We start from the raw sequence: 21527 nt of genomic DNA on the forward strand, positions 1-21527 counted from the left end.
TGCTGCACCTTATCAGGAGCAATTTTTAACCCCCTCTCCTCTAGCAAAACTGTCATGGTTTTTAGAACAGTTACAGAGTCTAATGATTTTCCAGCCACTAATATATCATCCATGTAGTGATAGATGATATACTCAGGAAATTGTTGCCGAACAGGTTCTAATGCCCAAGCGACATAAATTTGGCACATCATGGGGGAGTTTCTCATTCCTTGGAGCAAACAAGTCTATTCATACCTTTTGTAGGGTTCTGCCTTATTGATAGATGGAACAGAAAATGCAAAATTATTTGTGCCATCTGGATATAAGGGAGTGGTTAAAAAACAATCTTTGAGGTCAATGATCAATAGATTCCATGACGCAGGTATCATAGTAGGGGATGGAAGACCAGGTTGCAAGGTACCCATACTTAGCATTACTGCATTAACAGCATGTAAGTCATGTAGCAACCTCCATTTTCCACTCTTTTTCGGGATGGCAAAAATTGGAGTGTTCCACGGGCTAGTGGATGGTTGTATGTGCCCTTCCTCAAGCTGCTCTTGCACTAATTGTTGAACTATGGGCAGCTTTTCCTTTGACAGTGGCCACTGATCAATCCACACAGGTGTATCAGTGGTCCAGCTGATTTTGAGGATTGGCTTCCCCCCGGTGGCCGCTGCTAAAAAGACTGTGTGACAATGGTGGCTTTTAGTTGGCTTAACAGATCCCTGCCAACCAAACCTAGCAAAGTACCAGGAGTTTGCATGACATAAGGCCTTGTAGATGCATTTGCTCCATCTGGGAAGGTAAAGGTAGTTACATCTTTGCTCATTTGAGTTGCCTGAGTCCCTCCAATACCAGCAATGCCTAAAGCAGGGTTAAGTAATGCCCAATCTTTAGGCCATATTGTGTTTGAAATGATGGTTACATCTGCTCCAGTGTCAATTGTGAGATTTTTAGTATAAAATCACCATTAGGATGTGTCAGGGTTACCTGTTTGTCTGTTTACCTCTTGTGATGTCCATGGCGCAATATACTTCTGGTTTACCTGTGGAACCAAAGCTTCCTGTTCCCCCCTCCTTGCTGCCTGTACAGGGGACACAAGACTTAAAAGGAACAAGCTGAGCAATTCGTGAACCTTTGGGAATAGACACAGGAGGGAAAAATGTTCTAACTATAATTTTAACAACCCCTTGATAGTCCGTATCAATAACCCCAGGGATTATATCCAATCCCTTTTTACTGGCAGATTATCTCCCTAACAGAAAAGCACTAGGCCCACCCCCCAAGGGTCCTTTTACATTGGTATCTATCAGGTGAACAGCAGAGTCCATGATGGTGACATCTACTGCGGTGTCCAAGTCCACTCCGGCACTGTCACCTGTTGATGATTTGAGTCAGTAAAGTCCCTCTCCTCCACAGTGGAGGCTGAGCTATCCAGGCATCTCTCCTTATTTGTTTTTTGCATGTGGGGAGAGAACACATTCCCAAGGTCATTTCCCTAGAACCGACATTCTTTAGTATTGTGGTTATCTTTTTTGCTGATAGAACAAAATTTTTCCGTAGCTGCAAAGCAACACTGACTCCGAACATGTCCGATTTTACCACACCCAAAGCACTTAATGTTCTTTCCCTCTGCTTTCTTTTCCAGTTTAGAAATCAGTAGTTTTACTGCATCCTGTACTGCAGCAGCTACAAAAGCTGCTTTTTGCCTTTCTGTAGTCCTAGCCATCAGTTCCAGTATTTCTGTAACATCAGCTCCCTTCTTTAACGTACCCAAAATCTGCTGAGTTTTATCATTAGCATTGTCAAAAGCCAGCATGTTAAACAATTTCACCTTTGTGTCTGAGTCCAAATCAGGATGATCATAAATAGCCTCCTGCAATCTGTCTACAAACTTATCAAAGTCCTCATTCTCTCTTTGGTGAATTTGTGTAAAAGACTTAGTGTGAAACCTATCTGGAAGTGCAAGAATGGCATTATATGCTAGTTGTTGGCTCATCTGTAAAACTTCATTAATGCTCCTAGCCTGGGCAGTGGCAGTAGCCCAGGGCCCTTTGCCAAGTAACTGTTGTGCTGTTAAACCATACAGAGGATCATCCTGCGCCCGAGGTTTTGCTGCTTCCTGGGCACACTTTTCCTCCCAGCTTTTATGGAACATCCCCTGCTGGTGGGGTGGCAATACAAGCCTTATTAGGGTACACACATCAGCTGGAATAAATGTGTTAGAGGTAAAAACATACTGCAGAAGTGATTGTGCAAGTTGGGACTTTAAACCAAATTGTGAAATTGCAGCTCTTAACCTCTTTAAAATCTCCCAATCAAAAGGTTCCCAAACTCTACCTGCAGCATTAGCAACTACAGGAAAAGCCTGTATATCATTTGTGAGAAAAGTCCCTTCTACAATCGCTTCTGTAATAACCCCCTGCCACTTGTGTTTCTGCCCTGCTTCTATTTCAGGGTCACATTCCTGTTCTAATTCCACATTCTTTACAGCACGAGAGGGAGGATTTCGTTTAACCAGCTGGGATGCTGGCTCAGAGACAAAATGAGAGGGTGGTAACCACTTTCCTGATTGTCTGTCTGAACCTACTATCATTGGCAAGTCCCTTTTCTCAAAAGAATAGTCTCTTTTGGGGACAACTGAATCCTTTTGTTGAAGTACCAATTTTTGCAAATTGTCCACTAAAGACCTTAAATCATCTTCAATAGAAGCATTATTCATAACAACATCTCCTTCCTTATCCTTTAGAGCATGTTTAATCTCTAAGTTACAGTTATCAACAGTTTTTTCACTCTGAGTAGAACTGTCCTTTGTTCTACAGATTAACAAGCCCAAAGAACTTTTTTCACTGTGAGTGCAAGTGTCCTTTGGTCTGCAGACCAATACCTCTGAAGAGGCAGCAGCTTGTAATTTCTCACTAGGAGCTGGAGGAGCAGTTGGTGTAATGCTCGATGCCAAGCTGAGGGGTTGTGGGCTGTGCAAGGGAATATCTAAGGTTGTAGAAAACAGTGGCTGAACTGAAGTTGCCAGGAACACCTGAGGCTTTTCTGACTCAGAGGCAAGGGCTGCACAAGCTGCAGCAGCAGCTTTCCTCTCTGCCTTTAAGCCCTGTAAGACTTCCATGATGGTCTTCCACAAAGTAGCATACTTAGATGCCTCTTTTGCCTCATTCCCCCCGGATGCAATGCAGTCCCACAACCTTCGCCCCACAGCTTCCCATGTCGAAATCTCATAAGCACCCTGTGCTCCTGCTATGAGATTATGGTCCCGAGCCCAGTGTAATAGTCCCTTCAAATTGGAAGCATCATACTTTTGTTCTCTCTTAGAGAGGATATGTTGGCGGAGTTTCTGAGCACCTTCCCTTTCATGTTCAGACCCCATCTCCCCCCCGGCCGCTCACCTTGATCAGGGTGAGGTTGAAGACATCTACAACTGGAGCTCCAGTAACCTTTTGCTCTCACTGGGGCAGTGAGGATACTTTCGACCGGCTTCTCCGCTCCTCGAAGGCTGGCTCTGATCCTCTGCACAGCAGCCAAATTGCCATCCTCCAGTCCCTCTCAGGGATGCCCGCGATCTCCACCAGAAATGCGGGGGGAAAATTGCAGGCTGCGGAGGTTCAGGGACATCACACCACAACCAATATTATCCAGTGAAGCCAAATTTATTAGCCCTAAAAAGACTGTATTTATAATAAATCTCTACTGTCCATGTACGTGTCTAGCTAATACGTGATTGGTTCATCCTAGCTGTTCACATGTCTAAAATAGAATGCTGATTGGATCATCTAACTTTTCACGCGTTTTGCTGTTGTCGTCTGGCCCATCCGTGACTTCTCTTTTTCCTTACTTTCCCAAGCTCGCTGACAAACCTGCTGAGTTCTAATGACTCTTCTTGTATCTTTTTCAAGGATATACCGTCCCCATTTCTGAATATGTCCATTATTTGTTGTTTGTGAACGTGTCCATTGCCCATTATCCCAAGCAGGCTGGATTGTGTCGGCTGAATATGGCCATTGTTCTGCAAAAACTCCTCAATCTGCAAAAAACTCTCAACATTCACTGTACTCCCCTCATCTCCCTATCCTGCCATGCCAACTCAAAAGAGCTGTAGCAACTGTAATGCATTTGGTGCAACTATGTATTTAAGGATATTTGAATATTTGTTCAGAAAGCACTGGCCTGTATTTCTTTCGTCCATCTCTTTTGGTTTTTGCCCTAAAATGAGTCAAATCTGTATTCTACCATAGTATGGATGGATATAGACATAGTTCAATTGTGTTCTTACAGGAGGTCTTTAAAAGGATAATGAAAATTGTCTGCAAAAAAATTCAAAAATGTATCTTTTTTATTTTCTCTCTCTCTCTTTTTTTTTTTTTTTTTAATACACTTTAATGATGCAGTGGGATTAAATGGCACTTTGCCATATGCAGAAGTTCATTTCAAGCCAGGAGGAACAGTTTAGTGGTCTTGTAACTGAAATATGTAGACTTTCTGGAACCACAGATCTGACTTTTCCCAGGACTGACTGTTCCTCACTGTTTTAAAGCACTGAAGGTAAAGTGAATACATTGTGGTTTACTTAAGCTATCTATGTTAAGTCCCCATTTGGATAGGAATCCCATAAGAATTTTTATATAAAAATGTGGGAGCTTAGTTTGGGAAAAAAGGCCTCAATTTTCTCCCCGTTGTTTTACAGTGCTACAATTTATTGTACTCATAGTCTGTGTTTAAGAAATGCTATGTTATATAATTTTTCACTATGGAACTTTGCATGAAGGATTTGCAAATACCGAGCAAGGGAAAAATCAGCATTGTGTGTCCCTCCTGGTAGCAGAGAAATAGAGGTAGACAAGAGAGGGGTAGTTCTGCTACAGCTGGCTAGCTAGCCCAGCCTTGTACCCCAGAACAGCTTTGGTCTGCCATATTCAAAACTCCTATCTCTTAACTCACCCGGTAAAGCTTCAGATGTTCATGGTCTTTCACACATTTTCACATCTTAAAAGTCAAAAAATTTAATGGCTCTTGCCTTCACCTCTCCTGAGCCACATGCTAATAATTCTATTAATACTTCCTTTTAATTGGCCTTTGTTGTAGAAGCAGTAAGTATCCAATACAATATGAAAGGACAGCTATTGTGGTTTTTTTTCCTCAGAGCTGTGAAGTGTGACAACTTCAGATGTAGAGAACTAGACACATTGTTAAATAGAGACTGTTTTTAGTGGATAGATTCCTAGCTTGTTGTCTAACTCAGTGCAATGAAGGCAAACAACAAGATGTTGAGCATAGGTCTTATTTTATTTTCTGAGTTTTCAAGTTTATAAAAGGCAGGAGAGGCACAGTGTAGTCTTTGGAAATAAAACAACTCCAATAAGACAATGCCCAAGTACACAGGAGCTTAGAAGGGAAAGAAACATTCTTTTGCAAAAATCATGCAAGTACACACTGTTCATTTCCCTGAGACTGTCTTCTTTGTAGTAATAACACCTAATAAAGCAGAGGGTGAGTATGTTCTCCCAGACAGATAATGATTGTAAGCGAGGGAAATACAGTGGAAGACACAATAATTTCAAATTAAACAAACTAAATCAATTCTTAGGCAGAGAATTGAGATATTAAAAGATGGAATATTAGTTTGGGGTATAGTTCAATATGTATCTATCTATACTCTCCCCTTTCCTTTAGCCACAATAGGATCACTGGTAGCCATGAGTAAAGCAGCCACATGGACAAGGAAAAGACAGGAAAAGTAAATTCACAGAGTCACAAGTTGTTTCAAATGCATAATCTGGGAAGGAGGGGAGGAAATGGGAAGAGAGAGAAGGACACACAGACCTTAAGAAAGAGTTCATTGATATGTTTTCCCGTAACCAGTTTTCTAAAGTAAACTTATTCCATAGACAGTCAAAGAGACAAACATCTGTTTAGATTTATAAGGTGTAAGATGATCTGATGTCATCTGGAGCATAACCAATCACTCAAGAGACTATAAAATGTTCTCTGCCATTTCACTTAAGGGATTTAAAACCATAATGTCATGCAGTGTGGTGTTATGTAATTGCCTAAGAAAACTGCCAGATATGGGCACTGTGTTGCTATTTGTATCTACCACTAACTTTCACAATCCATATAAAAATATGTATAACGTGTTTTCTTCTTCCCCATGTACCTCTGCCCTAATAGAATTGTGCCTCTGAACAGCTCATTTGGAATTTGGGGAAAAGTTAACAGGATCATTGCAATAGTAATTTTCAAACCACAGCAGAACTGCCTCTGCTCTGCTATTTCTTTATCTTGGCTCTCAACTTTTATTTTCAGCTTTTGTCTCTATTTCCAAGGTTGTAATAAGTGTGTTTGTGATGGAGCTCTCTTAGACTTTGCATTTGCAAAGAAAAAAAACAAAAAACTATGACTGTGACTGAATCACAATCCATTTTAAAAACCACAGAGTAACACAAATTAATTCAACAATGGGATTTCCACCAATCTGATATTAACCACATTACTCAGAAAATGTAACATGTAGCCTTACCACAGGAATCCATGTGATAAACTATTTAGGTTTTTGCCTCAAAATAGAAAGAAATAGATGATAATTCAAACCTGTCCATTTCAGATCTTGAGGTTATGTGAAAGACTGGCATCTTCCTGTCAATTTAAATCAACTTTATCTTCTTGAAGAGCTGCTTGTTCCATCAAATCTGGAATGAGTCTATGGCACATCTGGAACAAGAAATAATTCCTAACTCCTGACTTATGTGCAGGATTTCCACCTACCTTAAGAAATGATGTGGGCTATTCGGACTCCTGCCAGAAGTCAAAGGATACCTGGGGACCAGTGAAGTGTAAGAGAGAACATCACCAGATCCAATTACCAAACAGAGTGTTTTAACCATCACAGGAGACATTGCTGTGATGGGGTTTTTTTGGTAGTGAGTGTTTTTATAGAATCATAGAATTGTTTAGGTTGGAAAAGACATTTAAAATCATTGAGTCCAACCACTAAACCACATCTTCAAGTGCCACATCCACATGCCTTTTGAGTGTTTTCACAGATGGTGATTCCACCACTTCCCTGGCCAGCCTATTCCAATGCCTGACTACCCTTTCGGTGAACAAGATTTTCCTAAAATCCAATCTAAAAGTCCCCTGGTACAAACGGAGACCATTTCCTTTCATCCTCTTACTTGTTACCCAAGAGAAGAGACCAACCATCATTTGTCTACAATCTCCTTTCAGATAGTTGTAGAGAGACAAAAGGTCTCCCCTGAGCCTCCTTTTCACCAAGCTAAACACCCACAGTTTCTTCAGCTTTACCGAATAGAGCTTGTGCTCCAGATCCTTCAACAACTCCATTGCCCTTCTCTGGACTCACTCTAGAATGTTGATGTGCTCCAGAGTCAAGGTCTGTCTTGTAGTGAGGAACCCAAAATTGGACGTAGCACTTAAGGCCTGTCTTGTAGTGAGGAACCCAAAATTGGACGCAGCACTCAAGGTGTGGCTTCACCTTTTCCTGGTACAATGGGACAATCTCTGCTCTGGTACTCATGGCTACACCACCATTCAATGGCCTTTTTGGCCACCTGCACACAGACTGACTCCTGTTCATGACCAGCACCCCCTGGTCCTTTTCCTCTATGCAGCTCTCCAGCCACTCTTCTCCAACTCCTGTATGAGGTTGTTGAGGCCCAAGGACCCAGCACTTCACCTTGTTGAATCTCACCCAGCTGGCCTTGGCCTATCAATTCATCCTGTGCACCTCTGTAGAGCCTTCCTACCCTCCAGCAAATCAGCACTCCCATCCAATTTAGTGTTATCTCTGAACTGACTGAGGGAGCACTCAAACCAGTTGTTTAGCAGGACTGGCCCCAACACTGAGCCATGGGGATTACCACTTCTGACCAGCCTCCAGCTGGACGTAGCTCCATTCACCATTCTCTTTGGCCATCCAGACAGTTTTTGACCCAGAGCAGAGTGCCCCTGTCGAAGCCATGAGCAGTCTGTTTCTCCTGGCTTTACTGAGGTCCAGGTAGTCATCCACAGTCTTTTCCTTATCCATTAGGGAGGGTCATCCTGTCACAAAAGAAGATCAAGTTAGTCAAGCAGGACCTACCTTTCCTACACCCAAACTGGCTGTGCCTGATCCCCTGGTTGCCCCATACACGCCAAGTGAAGGCATGTGCTTCATCACCCTCTCTAGCACCGAGGCCAGACTGACAGGGGTATGGTTCCCTGAATGTTCCTTCCAACTTTTCCTGTAGATTGGCGTAATATTTGCCAACCTACTGTGATCTCTGACCTCATTAGTTATCCTGGACTGCTGTTACATGATGGAAAGTGGCTTGGTGAGCTTTGCTGACAGCTCCCTCAGTAACTTTCAGTGGATCCCATCCAGTCCCATGGACCTGGGTGTGTCTAAGCGATATAACAGGTCATGGCCCCTTTAATACGCAGGCTTCATTATGATCCCCATCCCTGTCTTCCAGTTTATGAGGCTGGGGACCCAAAGAACAACCCATCTTGCTTTTAAAGACAGGGGCATTAAGTACCTCTGCCTTTTCCTCATCCTTTGTCATGATGCATCTCCCCACATCTATGAGGTAAGGAGATCCTCCTTAGCCTTCCTTTTTTCGTGATCATCTAATCACAGAATATGCTGAGGGATATTTAGTCCTGCACAGGACATCCCAAGAGCTATACCTTGGGCTTGAGAACATTGCCCAAACACTTCTCTATGTATTTATGAAAACATTTGGTGTATTGATAAAAACATTTATGTTGTCTTTTGCAGCAGTAGCCAGAATAATTTCTGGGCTTTGTCCCTTCTGTTTCTTTCCCTGCATAACCTCACAACATCCTTGTAGTTCTCCTAAGTTGCCTTCCCCTTCCTCCAAAGTGATACATTCTCTTTTTTACCAAGAATTCCAGCCAAAGCTCTCTGTTCAGCTAGGATGGCCTTCTTCCACATCAGCTTGTCTTTTGGCACATGAGAACAGCCAGCACCCTGAAGATTTTCCTCTTGAAAAACCTGGACATCTTTGCCATTCAGGACTGCCTCCTGAGGGATTTTGACAACCAGGCCCCTTGACAGGCCTTCCTAAATCCAAGATGGCAGTTATGTTGACGCCCTTCATTTTTGTCTCTGAGGATTGAAAACTCTATAATTTCATAACTGCTGTACCCAAGATTGCCTCAGACCATCATATCACCCTCTAGCTCTTTTCTGCTCTTTTCAGGTCCAACAGGTGCCTCCCCTTGGCTGACTTGCTGTATCAGAAAATGGTCTTACATATACTCCAGGAACTTCCTGGATTGTTTTCCCTCTCTGCTATATTGTATTGACAGTAGGCATCTGGAAAGCTGAAGTAGCCCTCGAGAGGAAGGGCAAGCAATTGTGAGACTACTTATAGAATATTTGATCTGCCCCTCCCTTCTGTTTGGTGGTCTTCAATGGATTCCTAGCAGGATATCTGCCTTGTTGTCCTTCTTTCTGATTCTTGCCCAGAAACACTTGACCCTATTGTCATAATTATTGAGCTTGAGACAACCAAAACTCTTCCTAACCTACATGGCTCCCCACCTCTCCTTCCCTTCCTAACCTCCCCACCTATCCTTCCTCATCCATCCCTTCTGAAAAGTTTACAGCCATATATCAGAGCACTCCAGTTGTGCAAGTTGTCCCACCACGTTTCATTGATGGTGATTGTGTCACAGCACTCCCACTGCACAACGGCTTCCAGCTCCTCCAGCTTGTTGCCCATGCTGCCTGCATGATACCAGCTGAAGGTGTCATTAGCTGAAAGGAACAAAACATTTTTCCAAGGTAGCAAGTCAGAAGGAAATGTGTTAAGGCATTCCTGGGATCTGCTCCCAAGCTTCTTGTATTGGAAGGTATCTTTGTCTTGGGGCAGATGGTCTTTGTCACAGAGAATGGCCTGTTGCAAGGGAGAAAAGTGGTGCCATCTTCAAAGTTGGGAGAGCCTCCTCAAAAAGAAACAAGCACTAGGCCCAAGGACTGATTGCTCCACTACCAGCATGCTTCTGGAAATCACCTGCAACCAGCTGCAGCCTTCTTGCTTTCAAGATCTAGAGGGACCCTCACTTCTCAAAGAGAGTGTGGATGCCTATCATGAATGAGAATACCTACTTCATAAGAAGACTGGGTGTAAGTTATTGTATTTAAAATGTGTCATGTCTTACCTGAAGAGGAGACTTCTGGGACTAAAGAGACTTTTCTGTCCAAAAGGAAAAATAACCACTCTGTTAAGCCATATAATTAATGACCAGTGGACATTTAATGTGCCACATGCTGTGAAAAAAATAGTGCGGACTGTACATGTTGGTTTCAGTTCTTCAACCTGGATGGCAAGAAAGAATTGCTGAGAGAGAGTTGTTTCCACTCTCCTTTGCTAAATATACCAACAAACATGGAAAGTAGTGACCTAGTTTCAAAGAACAGTGTTATGTCAAATGTCTCCTGTCTCACCTATACGAGGAATGAATGCATCAGGATGAGAAGGCTCTTGGACAAGCCTACACAAACAAAAGAGCTGTGTCACACATCTGAGTAATTGAACAAGCAGAGAAATCGGCAAAAAAACCCTCATTACAAGTAATGCAGTTCAGCTTCCCAGGGTAAGAAAATTATCTTCCCATAACAGTTCAGATACCTTAAATTTTAGAAAGTCAAGGTTTAGAAAGAATTGACTAGGCACCTCAGCAAAGCTCACAAGGATGAGAAAGAATGAAATACACACTTTTACTTTACAGGGAATGGTAAAATTTGCTAGGTAGGCAACAATAAAATAGCACAAGCACCACTGCGAGGTGGTGATTTACTTTAATAAAACTTGAATTAAAAAGAACAATGTTCAGGCACAAAACCAAACAGAATATAATCAGTCAGGGACAAAAAATGGTAGCTCACTGATCACATCCCCAGTTTCAGTCTCCATCATATCATAAACCCATTTTCTATTGCAGCGACATTCTGGCCCACATTTGTTTGAGTTGCATTTGGGGCAAGGATAGAAGCAACCCAGGCAGTCCATTTCCAGGCAATCACATAAATCTATGTCATTACAAAGCAGCCTGCCATGTCTGTCATACTTCTTTGTAAATCTGTTAAAGAGAACAAAAACTATTTTCAGACAAGGCTTCAATACATTCAGACACTAAACCAAACATGTAGAAAACATCTGTATAACAAGTATTTAGTATTTAACAAACTCACAGCAAAATGAAATACCAGCATTATATCCTAATTGCAACATACATTGGTACTAAAAAATGAATGCATGCCATACTATATCAAAATTCCCCTAAGATCACACAGAAAAATCTTGTTTTCCCAAAACAGCTTTCAAGAAATCACTCTGCAAAATACAGTCCTTTTAATAATTTCATTTAGGTTCAGAGAACAGCCTACCAGCCATTTTTTAAAGTAAATCAGGTAATAAATTAGAGGTCTTACTTGGACTCATAAAAAAAATTTTGTTTCATCTGTGACATGCATGCTTTCTTTTTCTGCTGTCTAGTTTCAGGATTGAAGTCAGCTACCTGAGGTCCTGGATTTTGAAAGGCTAAGCATTTTAATTGTTTCTCGAGTTTTTGCTATAAATGAACAACAGAAAGTTTGTAATTAGTACAATTGGAAAACATATTTATTAGCTGCCAAGTGTTCTCACTGGCTTCTGAATGACATTAAAATTAATATTCTGATAACTTACAGGATCATATTGTTTAAAATGTTTGCTTGTCTAACTATTAATCAAGCATTCCTTTTACCGACTGTGCATCCTGACTGGCAATGGAACAACCATGACTCTGAACACATGACTCTGCTACAGCAGCATGGAGTTTGCAAGTTGCCATGTGAGAGGCAGAATTATGTATTTTGTTCGTCATCTTCATCTAAAATGTAGAAACAAGTACTATGATTTTCTCTGTCCAAATAATCTGAGGGCAAGAAAAATGTCTGAAGGAGCAACTAGTACAGTGAGGAAACATTTGCACAAGTGAGAAGTATGAGAAAAAAAACCCCAACACAGAAAAAAACTAAAATGCTCAACTGAGCACGGTCCTCTGAGAAACAGGAGGATGTATTTTTCTGCCAATTTTATGGAATTCACGTTTACAATTAGTTAAAACTGATGAATACTTTTGGAAGCTAAAATATTATCTCTGTGCATTACCATTCCACATAGTCCACATGTACGGACAGATACTTCTAAAGTCACTGCAAACAGAAGCATCATGTCAAACAACTTCCCTTTGGACAATGACTGTAAACTTTGACCATACACTTGTCATTCATTATGTAAAGGCACAAAAATACCTACAAATTTATATTTTTCTCCTGTTATGTAAATGGAGCTGCCTTGCCATCTCTTAGCTTCCCCGGAGGGTGTCATTCCTATCAGAGTTTACAGTGATTTTCCACAAACAATCAAGCACTTTCACCGTTTCTCAGGGGAAAGCAGTGGCCATTCAGCTCAGTCTGCTGATACAGTGACTCAGGAATGTCCATGCACTTGAGTGCACTTCTTTCCAAGGTGGTGATGCTGTGCATCTTCAGCTGCATTCTCCTGAAAACATCCAGGGCAATCTCACGTACCTTATTAAGACATGTCTGCTTTGGACTCTGGGGTAGATTTTCAGCATCATCACCACTCATGATCATAGATAATTCAATTTTAAGTTATAAAAGAATAATAAGGTATAGTGATATTCCTTCCTCTAAGACTACTCTTCTGTTTCCCTACTTAGAATTGCTCTTAGCCCTCTAAATCACTGCACTGCAAACTTGATCCATTTCACTGTTCTTGTTACTGATATTTCCCTCTTGACTCCAGCTCTTTATTTTTGTAATGACTGAAGAAATTGAAGGAAAGTTTAAGTATCTTGATAATAAAAGAGTACTGGAGAAGTCATACCAAATTTTTGTGTCTTATTGAGCAGTCCTCTGCAGGAGACACATTTTTTTCTGCGGATATTTCCTGGGAAGAATAGCTTTTCTTGCAGTTTTCTTCCACGAGGTCACTCATTTGACCACCCTTGGGAAATAAGCATATATTTATTAAACATACACAACAGTATAAACAGATTTTTAATTTAACGCTTTACGGTAAGCAGGTGATATCCACACAAGGCTTTTACATATCCTTAATCAGCAACAAACGCAGAACAAAATTTACCTCAATAGCAACCTCGATTTTAAAACTGCATTAAGCAATAACACGAGCGTGTACAAAAGCCGTATCACGCAAGCCACTCCCCAGTTCGCCAGGCAGACGCCGGAAAACCGCAGGCGTTTAAACGGCGCCGAGCTCGAGAGCGCCGCCGCCACGCGCGCAGTGCCCGCGCCAGCCCGCAGGTGGTGCTGCTGCCCTGGGTCCAGCGCGACATTGCCGGCGGATCCACGGCTTTCTTCCCGGAGATTCCTGCTTGGCTTTTGAATCTCACTCCTTTGGGAAAGACTTTTTAAAATAAAATAGAATGCGCGCGTTTTAGGTTTAATAGGAAAAAGGGCATCACTCACTCTGCTAACAAAGTACCCACGGAGGTCTGTAGGTTCTGTGAGTCTATCCTACAAAAGCCATCCATCACCTGCCATTTACATAGGTTCAGCGTGAATATTAGCTACCTCTTACCAACCCTGTGCAGATACTTAGTTAAATTTTTTTATGCAATATATGCAGTACCACTTCTTCAGACTTTAACCCCAAACACAACCAGAAATAATTTAAGATTTCTGGAGTTCCTCCAACCCTTCCTCACATGCTACCCAGTCTCTCTCATCACCTCTGAAAGGTAGCACAGTGGCCTCGATCAGTTTACTCTGGACTTCAGCACTGTTGCCCCAACCTTGTCCCAGAGAAGATCATTTCACCACTGCTGAAGGATCAGCACCTCTCTAAGATAAGCAGGAGTCCGAGCCTTAGGTTTCCTCTCTTGCAGCCACTTCCTGCAGGGAGACAAAGTGAGAATAGGAACCACAAGGGAGTGACTTTGTATTACCTGGAGGGGATGTCTTTTAGAGAGGTGAAACAGCCTTCAGCCAGTTTTAGAGGGCTGTTCTCTTCAGAAACCTGAAGAATGGCACAGTTCACAATGGGAGGCTTGACAGCAACTGTTTTAGTTCTGGGACTTGACTATCATTCTAGGGTTAAAAAAGGAATTCTATTACCAGGCGATTAATACATACGGGATGGGGGAGCCTGCTTTCTTACTGGAGATTTGTTAGGGGTTCACAACCAAATAAAGAATGAAGGGCAGCACTCAAAAGAAGGCAAATATTGCTCAAGGTGGAGTTGTGGAAAGGATGTGCTTCCTACATTTCCTCTTGAGTCCAACCACACATCTAGCATAGCTAAAGCTCTTTATGAGTATGCATGATTGTCATCCATGCCTGTTTTTTCACAGTACACCAGGTTCAGGAGCAGAAAAGCCATCAGCAACTATCAGTGTAAGCATGAAGAGTTTCTACATGTCCTGTGGTGGTGTAAAAATTTAATTGACTTGACAGCTAAGTCCTAACAGTTATCTAGAACCAAACACACAAAATCAGAGATTTCATTTTAAATGCTAGCAGAAAAGAACAAGCATCTTGTTCCACAGATGTTTCAAATGCTCTTGCACCTCAGCAAAAATATCCTATGCAGAGAATGTAGCAGACTTCTGCCTCCACATACCTATACTTTAAATAGATAATGTTGAATTTAAATCTCCAGGAGAGATAACAAAAAATGAATAACAAAGTGAGAAGGACTAATTATCCTCCACAGTGTGTTCTGAGGATAGACGGAAATGAGGGAGACACAGACACCCACTATGAAGTCTGCAGAACCTAATTATACAAAGGAAACTATTCTTGGTCCTAAAACCGATTTTTTTCTTCTAGTTTTTTTAGTTTGACTGTAGAGATAATCTGGGGGCAATGCATTGAACACTGTTCTCTTCCATAAAAATTTCAACTCTGAGGATAACCACCAACTGCACTCTTCCTCCACCAAAACCTGTGTTCCCCCATGCTTTTTGAATACAGCAAGTACTTTTCTAGAGGTGGTCACCCACAGCTGAACATCCCATTGTGGATACAGTGTATGGCTAAGAACTGGCAATTTCAGCACAGAGCCTGGAAACAGTTGACCAGGCTAAAAGCAGAGTAAGGGAGGAAGAAAATCAGAGGCTGTGTTATATTTAGAGTATTATCCATGACACAGATGTTTCTGCTCAGAGAACAATTTCATAAGTTGTTGGGATTTGGAAGGAATTACATTTGTTTATGATTCTCATAAAAGAAATATTTTCCTAAATCTGTTTTTTTCAATAACTTAATCTGTTTATGATCCCTGCAGATTACACAGCTACATGTTTCAGCTGGTGTGAAATGTGTGACCAGCATTCCAGATAATTCAGGCTGTTTGATCTCAGCAGCCTAAAGCTAGTGTCTCTGCAGGGATTGCCAGAGTGAATTCATTGTTTTCAAGTAGTGTTTGCTTGTGCCATTAGAGATGTTCTGGCTGAGACATGTGAGCATGTTCATCACCTTCACCAGGGCAAGATGAGACGCTGCTCCTATGCCTTCAATCCCCCTGTGCACACATGGATTAGACAGACCTATTGCAATAGTCCCACATTCCTCACAGCTGAGCTCTGCAGAGATGTCTGTGAGCTCAGGAACTAGCAGTCAATATTGTGGCACATTCAAGTACACATCCTGGAATTTCTATAGGACATCTGATGCCAGTCAAATTAAGAATGGGAATAAATCAATCTTTCTCAGATCAACTATGGACTGAACTGTAAAGCTGGGGAAAGACCCCTTGGCATCTATTCTGTGCCTTCTCTCACAGCCATAAATGTGCACATGTGATCAGGACAGCCTTAAAGCAAGGAAGGAAACAGAGACCAGATGAAGAAATAGATCTCATCTCTTGTAACTTAGCAGGCTTACCAGAACCCTGACAAACGTGGTGACAGCACAGTGGCCTGGTCTTTAACAGGGGTCTGGAGGAGAAAATACACCCCTCTCCAAGTAAAATAACACAAATCCTCATGAGTTCTCCCTCCCAAACCCAGACACTTTCTGCTGCATCTGGAAGTGAGGGCTCCTGTAGCTGAAGTTAAACAGTTAATTATAAAATCATGTGCAACTTCTGGTTGTCATGCAGTAGGTAGAAGAGATCTGCCAGGTACTTACCTACCTTCTGAACACCTGTGTTCTGATGGGTGTGTGTTCAGTTCAGAGCAGACAGCAAGAGAGCAAGGAGGGTCTCCGTAATCTTAAACTGTACTTACCAAAGAGAGGAGGGGAATGGCACAGCCTGGATTTACTGCTGAACAATTCCTCTGATAGTGGAAGTATGACATCAGCTCCAGAGAGACCGAAACAGAAGACAAATAATCAAAATAGTGCTCCCCAGAGAAGCAGCTGAAGACAGAGCCAGGTAACTGTCTTAAAGGACCTCACACTTTCTGTCTCATTAATTATGGCTCTTACATAGTACTGAGCACAAAGAGTGGGAATAAAGAAATTGGATAAACTGGGATGAGAGTTCTAATTTCTCATTCTCATCTGTGAACAACAGAGCAAATGTATTTCTTAGAGTTTTTTGGGATTTTTTATTAAAGGTAAGTAAATAAAAATACCCTGTAATAAACTACTGCAATTTTAATTTCAAAAATATTTAAAAGTGGTACATTTTAGGATGTAGATGTAGTAAAGAAATATTTTACCATTTTAGCTAAAATGTTCTTGATTCTATTCACTGTTTCCGGAAGTAAAAAATAAATATGGTCCCCAATTCCTTAAGTGATGTGCAATCTCATGCTTCAGCTTGCTGCCTTTCAGTACTGCAGACAAATGTCAGTACTGTTAGTACTGCAGACAACCCAGCCTCCCCCTGATACCTTCAGATGCCAATTTTAAGCATGCTATAATCACTAATGGCTTTCATTATTCTCTACAATACAGCTAAACCCTAAGCATCTGAAACTGTCAAGTCTAACAAATTCTTGTTTTGTGGCTTAGACAAATAGCCCAGCATGTCTTTTTACTTAAATCAGCTGTATCCACCCATTCTCTGAGGTAGTTTATAATCCAGATGGAGGCAAGTAGATTTTTTATTTACCATATTTTTCTTTCCCTCCAAATATTTTTAAACCCAAAAGTTGATACATAATTCAAGTAGCAGACATCAGCTAGGTGATGCAAATGCTGCTACACAGGTATTAATTTTGCTTCACAGAGTGGTTTTGGGGGGTTTTGTTGTGAAAAAAAACCCAGAAATCACTCTGGGGGAAAAAAAAATCACAGTATCCTGGGTACTTATATAACAACAAACCAAACCCAAAAAACCTTCAACCAAGTTTTATTCTCATAATTTTTTCCAAGGTTCTTCTTTCTTTATATTCTACTTGATGAAGAAAACAGAAGTCAACTCTATCAGCATAAAAATTGTAATTAAACCATCCAATGCTTAATATCTCTTTCCACTTTGCTAATTATACTTGTGTATCTGAACTTCTTCTGAATTGCTTGTGCAGGAGTTGTATTTGTTTATTATGGCATACATTGTAACATGTAGTTTGTAATCTGCTCAGAAAAACTTCTCCTGGGTGGGTGTCAGGCTATAAAGACGTAAACATAGGAGGATTAAAATCTTAGGTGACATTTAGAGAGATTGATTTCAGAGGTGAAACTCCTAGGTTCCTCTAGAGACAAGTCTTCTCTGCCATAAGCGCGGGACTGTAAATACACCTCGGTAGATACAATAAAAACGTCCCTACCTGGGCAGAGGGGAGAAAATGTCTTAAATTTCTCTTGAGCTTTCAGGTCAGGCTGATTGCTCCTCAAACCTCCCAACACACTCTGCCTGCAATGTGCTCAGTAGGACCTACAGCAAGACAAATGGGGCAGCTGAAAAAGAAAAAACCACACATTTTTCAGTGTAATCAATTAACCTGTGATGCTTTTTGTCCTGTTGCAAACAGTTCTTTGGATCTCTATTATTTACTTGTTAAAATTTTGACAGAGTGCTCTTCCTCCCATTTTATAATTAATTTTCCCCTCCTATTCCTCCTCCCTTTACCCTCATTTTTTCCAAACAACCAGATTTATCAGGTCTTTCTGCCTCTTCCTGCATGTTCAAATCAGCAACAGTCACTGGGAAGGATGGGGTGGGGTGGAAGGGGTGGAACAGACAGAGGGGAAGTACATGAATGTCCATACAATAAATGAATATGATTCATGCTAACAATCGCAACTATATTGATATTTTAGAAAATATTTGTTAAAAAGTAATAGAGGAAAAGGATATATAATTAACGTCACAAAACAGATGTTCTCAGATGTTCATGACAGAATAGGATACAGGACGTAGTTTGAGATAAGTAAAATCCCAAAACAGAAAAGGATTCGGATAATTAGAGAATCGGCCTTGAAATGGACAAAATTGAAGTTATTCCAGGTATCTATGAAATAATAAGGCCTTTTTTTGGAATATAATGCTGACTTCTATAACACAAGACTTAGGGCGCATGTGCAGACTGTGGGGTTGTTCAAATGACACTGATGATGATGAGAAGCCTTCGTCAAAAACGATCATAGAAAAGCCAAAAGACCCCTTTGCCACAACTGGAGCATGGGCTGTGCAATATAGTGATGTAGATTTCAAGAATCAAAAATAGGAGCAGATTTATGAGAAAAATATTGATGAAGATGCACTAGCATACACTATATAAATTGCATTTGGACTCCTGTGCTTTTTGTACGAGAGGCAGGGTGAGAAACCCCCTGGCCCCCTGGTCATACCCTGACTGGTTTTGCTTATGCTTTATCCAAAACACTGACAAATTTCTTTTTGTACCTGCTTGATTATATTTGACTGCATTTATTTTATATAAAATTGCTGCTGAATTAAAATTGCTGCTAAAATTCTTATTTTGTTGTTTATTAAATTAGACATTTAGAACTTCATTCATAACATCTGGAAGATGACTCTAGCAGCCGACATACCCAGAAGAGAACGTGCAAGGACTGTGCGAGGCACAAGGGGAGAGCAAACCAGCTCCCGCTGTCCAGAGAAGGCCTCAAATCCTCCTTGCCGATCGGCCCGGTTCTGCAGCTGCGGACCGACCCGTCAAGGCTCCGTCTCCCACAGGCAAACCGACCCAGCCGTGCGACCGAGCCCAGAGCAGACGTGTGATCGTATCGCCTCCGTGGCCCGTGTCCGCAGGGCTTGCCCGGCATCGCGGGCACACACCCACCTCCCTGAGCCCCAGGGCGCGGAGCAGCCGCCGGCAGCAGCCCACCTGCCCGCGCTCCCTCCTAGCCGCGCCCGCCCCGCGCTCCGCCCGCGGCGCTCCGAGCGCTCGCACCTTGCGGGAGCCGCCCGGGCGCCCCTCCCTGCCGGCCGCAGACCGGCAGCCGAGCGGGCGGCGCTCCTGGGAAAGCGTGCGGAGGGAAGGGCCCTGCGAGCAGAGGAGCCAGGGGAAACCTCAACGGGAGGAGCGGCGGAGCCAGCGCCGAGGTGAGCGACGCCGGCGGGGAGGCACCGGGAGAGCACCCCGGCCGGGCAGGGGGATGATGTTCCCTGCGGGAACTGCGGTCTGTAAGAGGGACCCCGCGCTGGAGCATAGCAACAGTGAGGAGGAAGCAATGTCAGAAAGGAGTGGGATTGAGTTGAAATCCTCTTCCTTCCTTCCCGTTGGGCTACTCAAGAAGCGGAGGTGAAAGAGTCGGGAATGAAGATGAGCCTGTGAAAAAGGAAGAGTGGGTGGGGTGGTTAATTTTTTGTTTTGTTTCTCACTATCAGAAACTATTTTAATGGACAACAAATATTAGGCATCTATTTCAACAGCAACAAATAAAATTATTTTCCCCAAGTCAAGTCCATTTGTCCTGGTTCCAACTAGAAGAAGGTTAATTTTTGCAATAATTGCGGGGCGGGGCATGTCTAGAATACTGATGTTATGGGTGTTATTTTGTACCACCACATCATTGCCAGGAACAGGGGAATCATACCAATGGGAACAAACACTTAAGGACCTCCTTGCTAGCTCCAAAGATCGTTTATTGTAAGGAACCAAGCCTTTTTATTACAACTTAACCAAAACTTTACCGAAATAAGCCCACATTGGCTGGCTGCCACTGTGGTGTTGTCGCTCACACGGCGCTTTACCCAGTGAGCTCTCTTGAGGCGGTGCCGGAGTTCGCCCATATTCAGCTCCCGGCTGCGTGCCAGGAGTGGGCTGCTCCCAGAAAGCAGCGCAGTCCAGGATACAGCTGTAGGGCTTAAGCGTCGATGCATCACCGTTGAAGGCAGCGGCAAGAATGAGGGAGAGGTCTTTTGTAAAGTTCCAAAGAGACGTATCTTATAGAGGGCCCAGGGCCACAATATGCAGAGCCCAGCTGTGCAGGGATTCTTACACAGGGAAGGTCGCAGGGGCAGGTACAAATTTTTATCCAATAAGGAAAGTGACAGAGAGGAGCATTAGGCAGGGTTCACAACAGCAAAGCCAATGGATTAACCCAGGGGAGGGGAACAGTTCAAACAGGCCAATAGGGCTTTGACTATCAGGGGATTTCCAGAGCAGGGAGCGGGTACAATGTGGGATTGACACCTCAGAAGGAGGAGGGGCAGAGAACATTCTACAGCAAGAGGAAAGTCTTAGGGTAAGATTGACAGCGAGGTGGGAGGGTGCAACTCAGACTAAACCAACAATGCTGGGGGGGAAAGGTACAAACCATTGGGGATAAAAATGCACCACAACACTCTCTTATCATGTATCTCCCAAACTGATTGCTGCGTCACACAAGAGGTGACTATCAACCCACTCATCTTGGTGCCGTGATTAGTCTGACCTAGAACAGAGGCTAGACAGAGTTAAAGAATAAAGTTTACTAAAAGGCCTTAATGGACACACTTTGGGCAGTACAAGAGCCTGGCCAGGGTTACAGCCAGGTTGAATCCAAAATAGTAACAAAATAGAGGACTGCTCATGAGGTCTCACAGTTTTATAAGTTTTGGTCCATCTGCATAATGGAGCTAATTGTCCAGTTATAGCCCCAGGTTATGAAGTCCCATCCTCCTTGTTTTTCTCTTTTCAGTTCACTATTGTTTATGCTTTTTGGGCTTGGAGCTTTTACTAGTTGTCCTTGGTCTCAAGGAAAAGGATTGTTCTGTCTACCTTCTGTATGAAGAGAATCCTTGCAACACTTAACATGAAGCTCAGAGCTACACAGTAAAGCAGCACAGAATCTGAGAAATGTGAAAGCTAAAACTTAAGGCATCATTTCCCCCCTTTAGAGGCTTGACAAGGCCTTATCTTTACCCACAGCTGAACCCTTCCCAGAGTGCGTTCTGAGAACAAAAGTGAACAGAAGTGAACAGGATTTAACGAACCTGAAAAAGCCTTATTCCATAAGGCTTTTCTTATTTACCACAGGGAAGGGGGTCCTTTCTGAAGAGGTCCCTTGCAGGGCCAGTGGAAGGATGGGTCAGGTATTGTTTCTACATGAATCTTTGCTTCTTTCTTGTATTGTC

General features: G+C 42.4%; 1 protein-coding gene across 2 annotated transcripts; it reads right to left on the reverse strand.

The window, feature by feature from the left end:
- Positions 1-10820: 10820 nt before the first annotated feature.
- Positions 10821-13306, reverse strand: ARL14EPL (ADP ribosylation factor like GTPase 14 effector protein like). Of its 2 annotated transcripts, XM_030237449.2 has the most exons (4): positions 13173-13306; positions 12912-13031; positions 11450-11589; positions 10821-11097 (listed from the first exon to the last, which is right to left on the reverse strand). In XM_030237449.2, the coding sequence occupies exons 2-4, from the start codon at positions 13020-13022 to the stop codon at positions 10875-10877; spliced, it is 474 nt and encodes a 157-aa protein (XP_030093309.1). In that variant the 5' UTR covers positions 13023-13031; positions 13173-13306; the 3' UTR covers positions 10821-10874. The 2 variants fall into 2 exon arrangements, 1 of the variants encoding a protein (XP_030093309.1); XR_007780483.1 differs by lacking the exon at positions 11450-11589 and having other exon boundaries at positions 10951-11097; positions 13173-13191.
- Between the last annotated feature and the right edge of the window lie 8221 nt (positions 13307-21527).

The sequence above is a fragment of the Serinus canaria genome, chromosome Z (genome assembly GCF_022539315.1).
Source record: "Serinus canaria isolate serCan28SL12 chromosome Z, serCan2020, whole genome shotgun sequence".
Classification (NCBI taxonomy): domain Eukaryota; kingdom Metazoa; phylum Chordata; class Aves; order Passeriformes; family Fringillidae; genus Serinus; species Serinus canaria.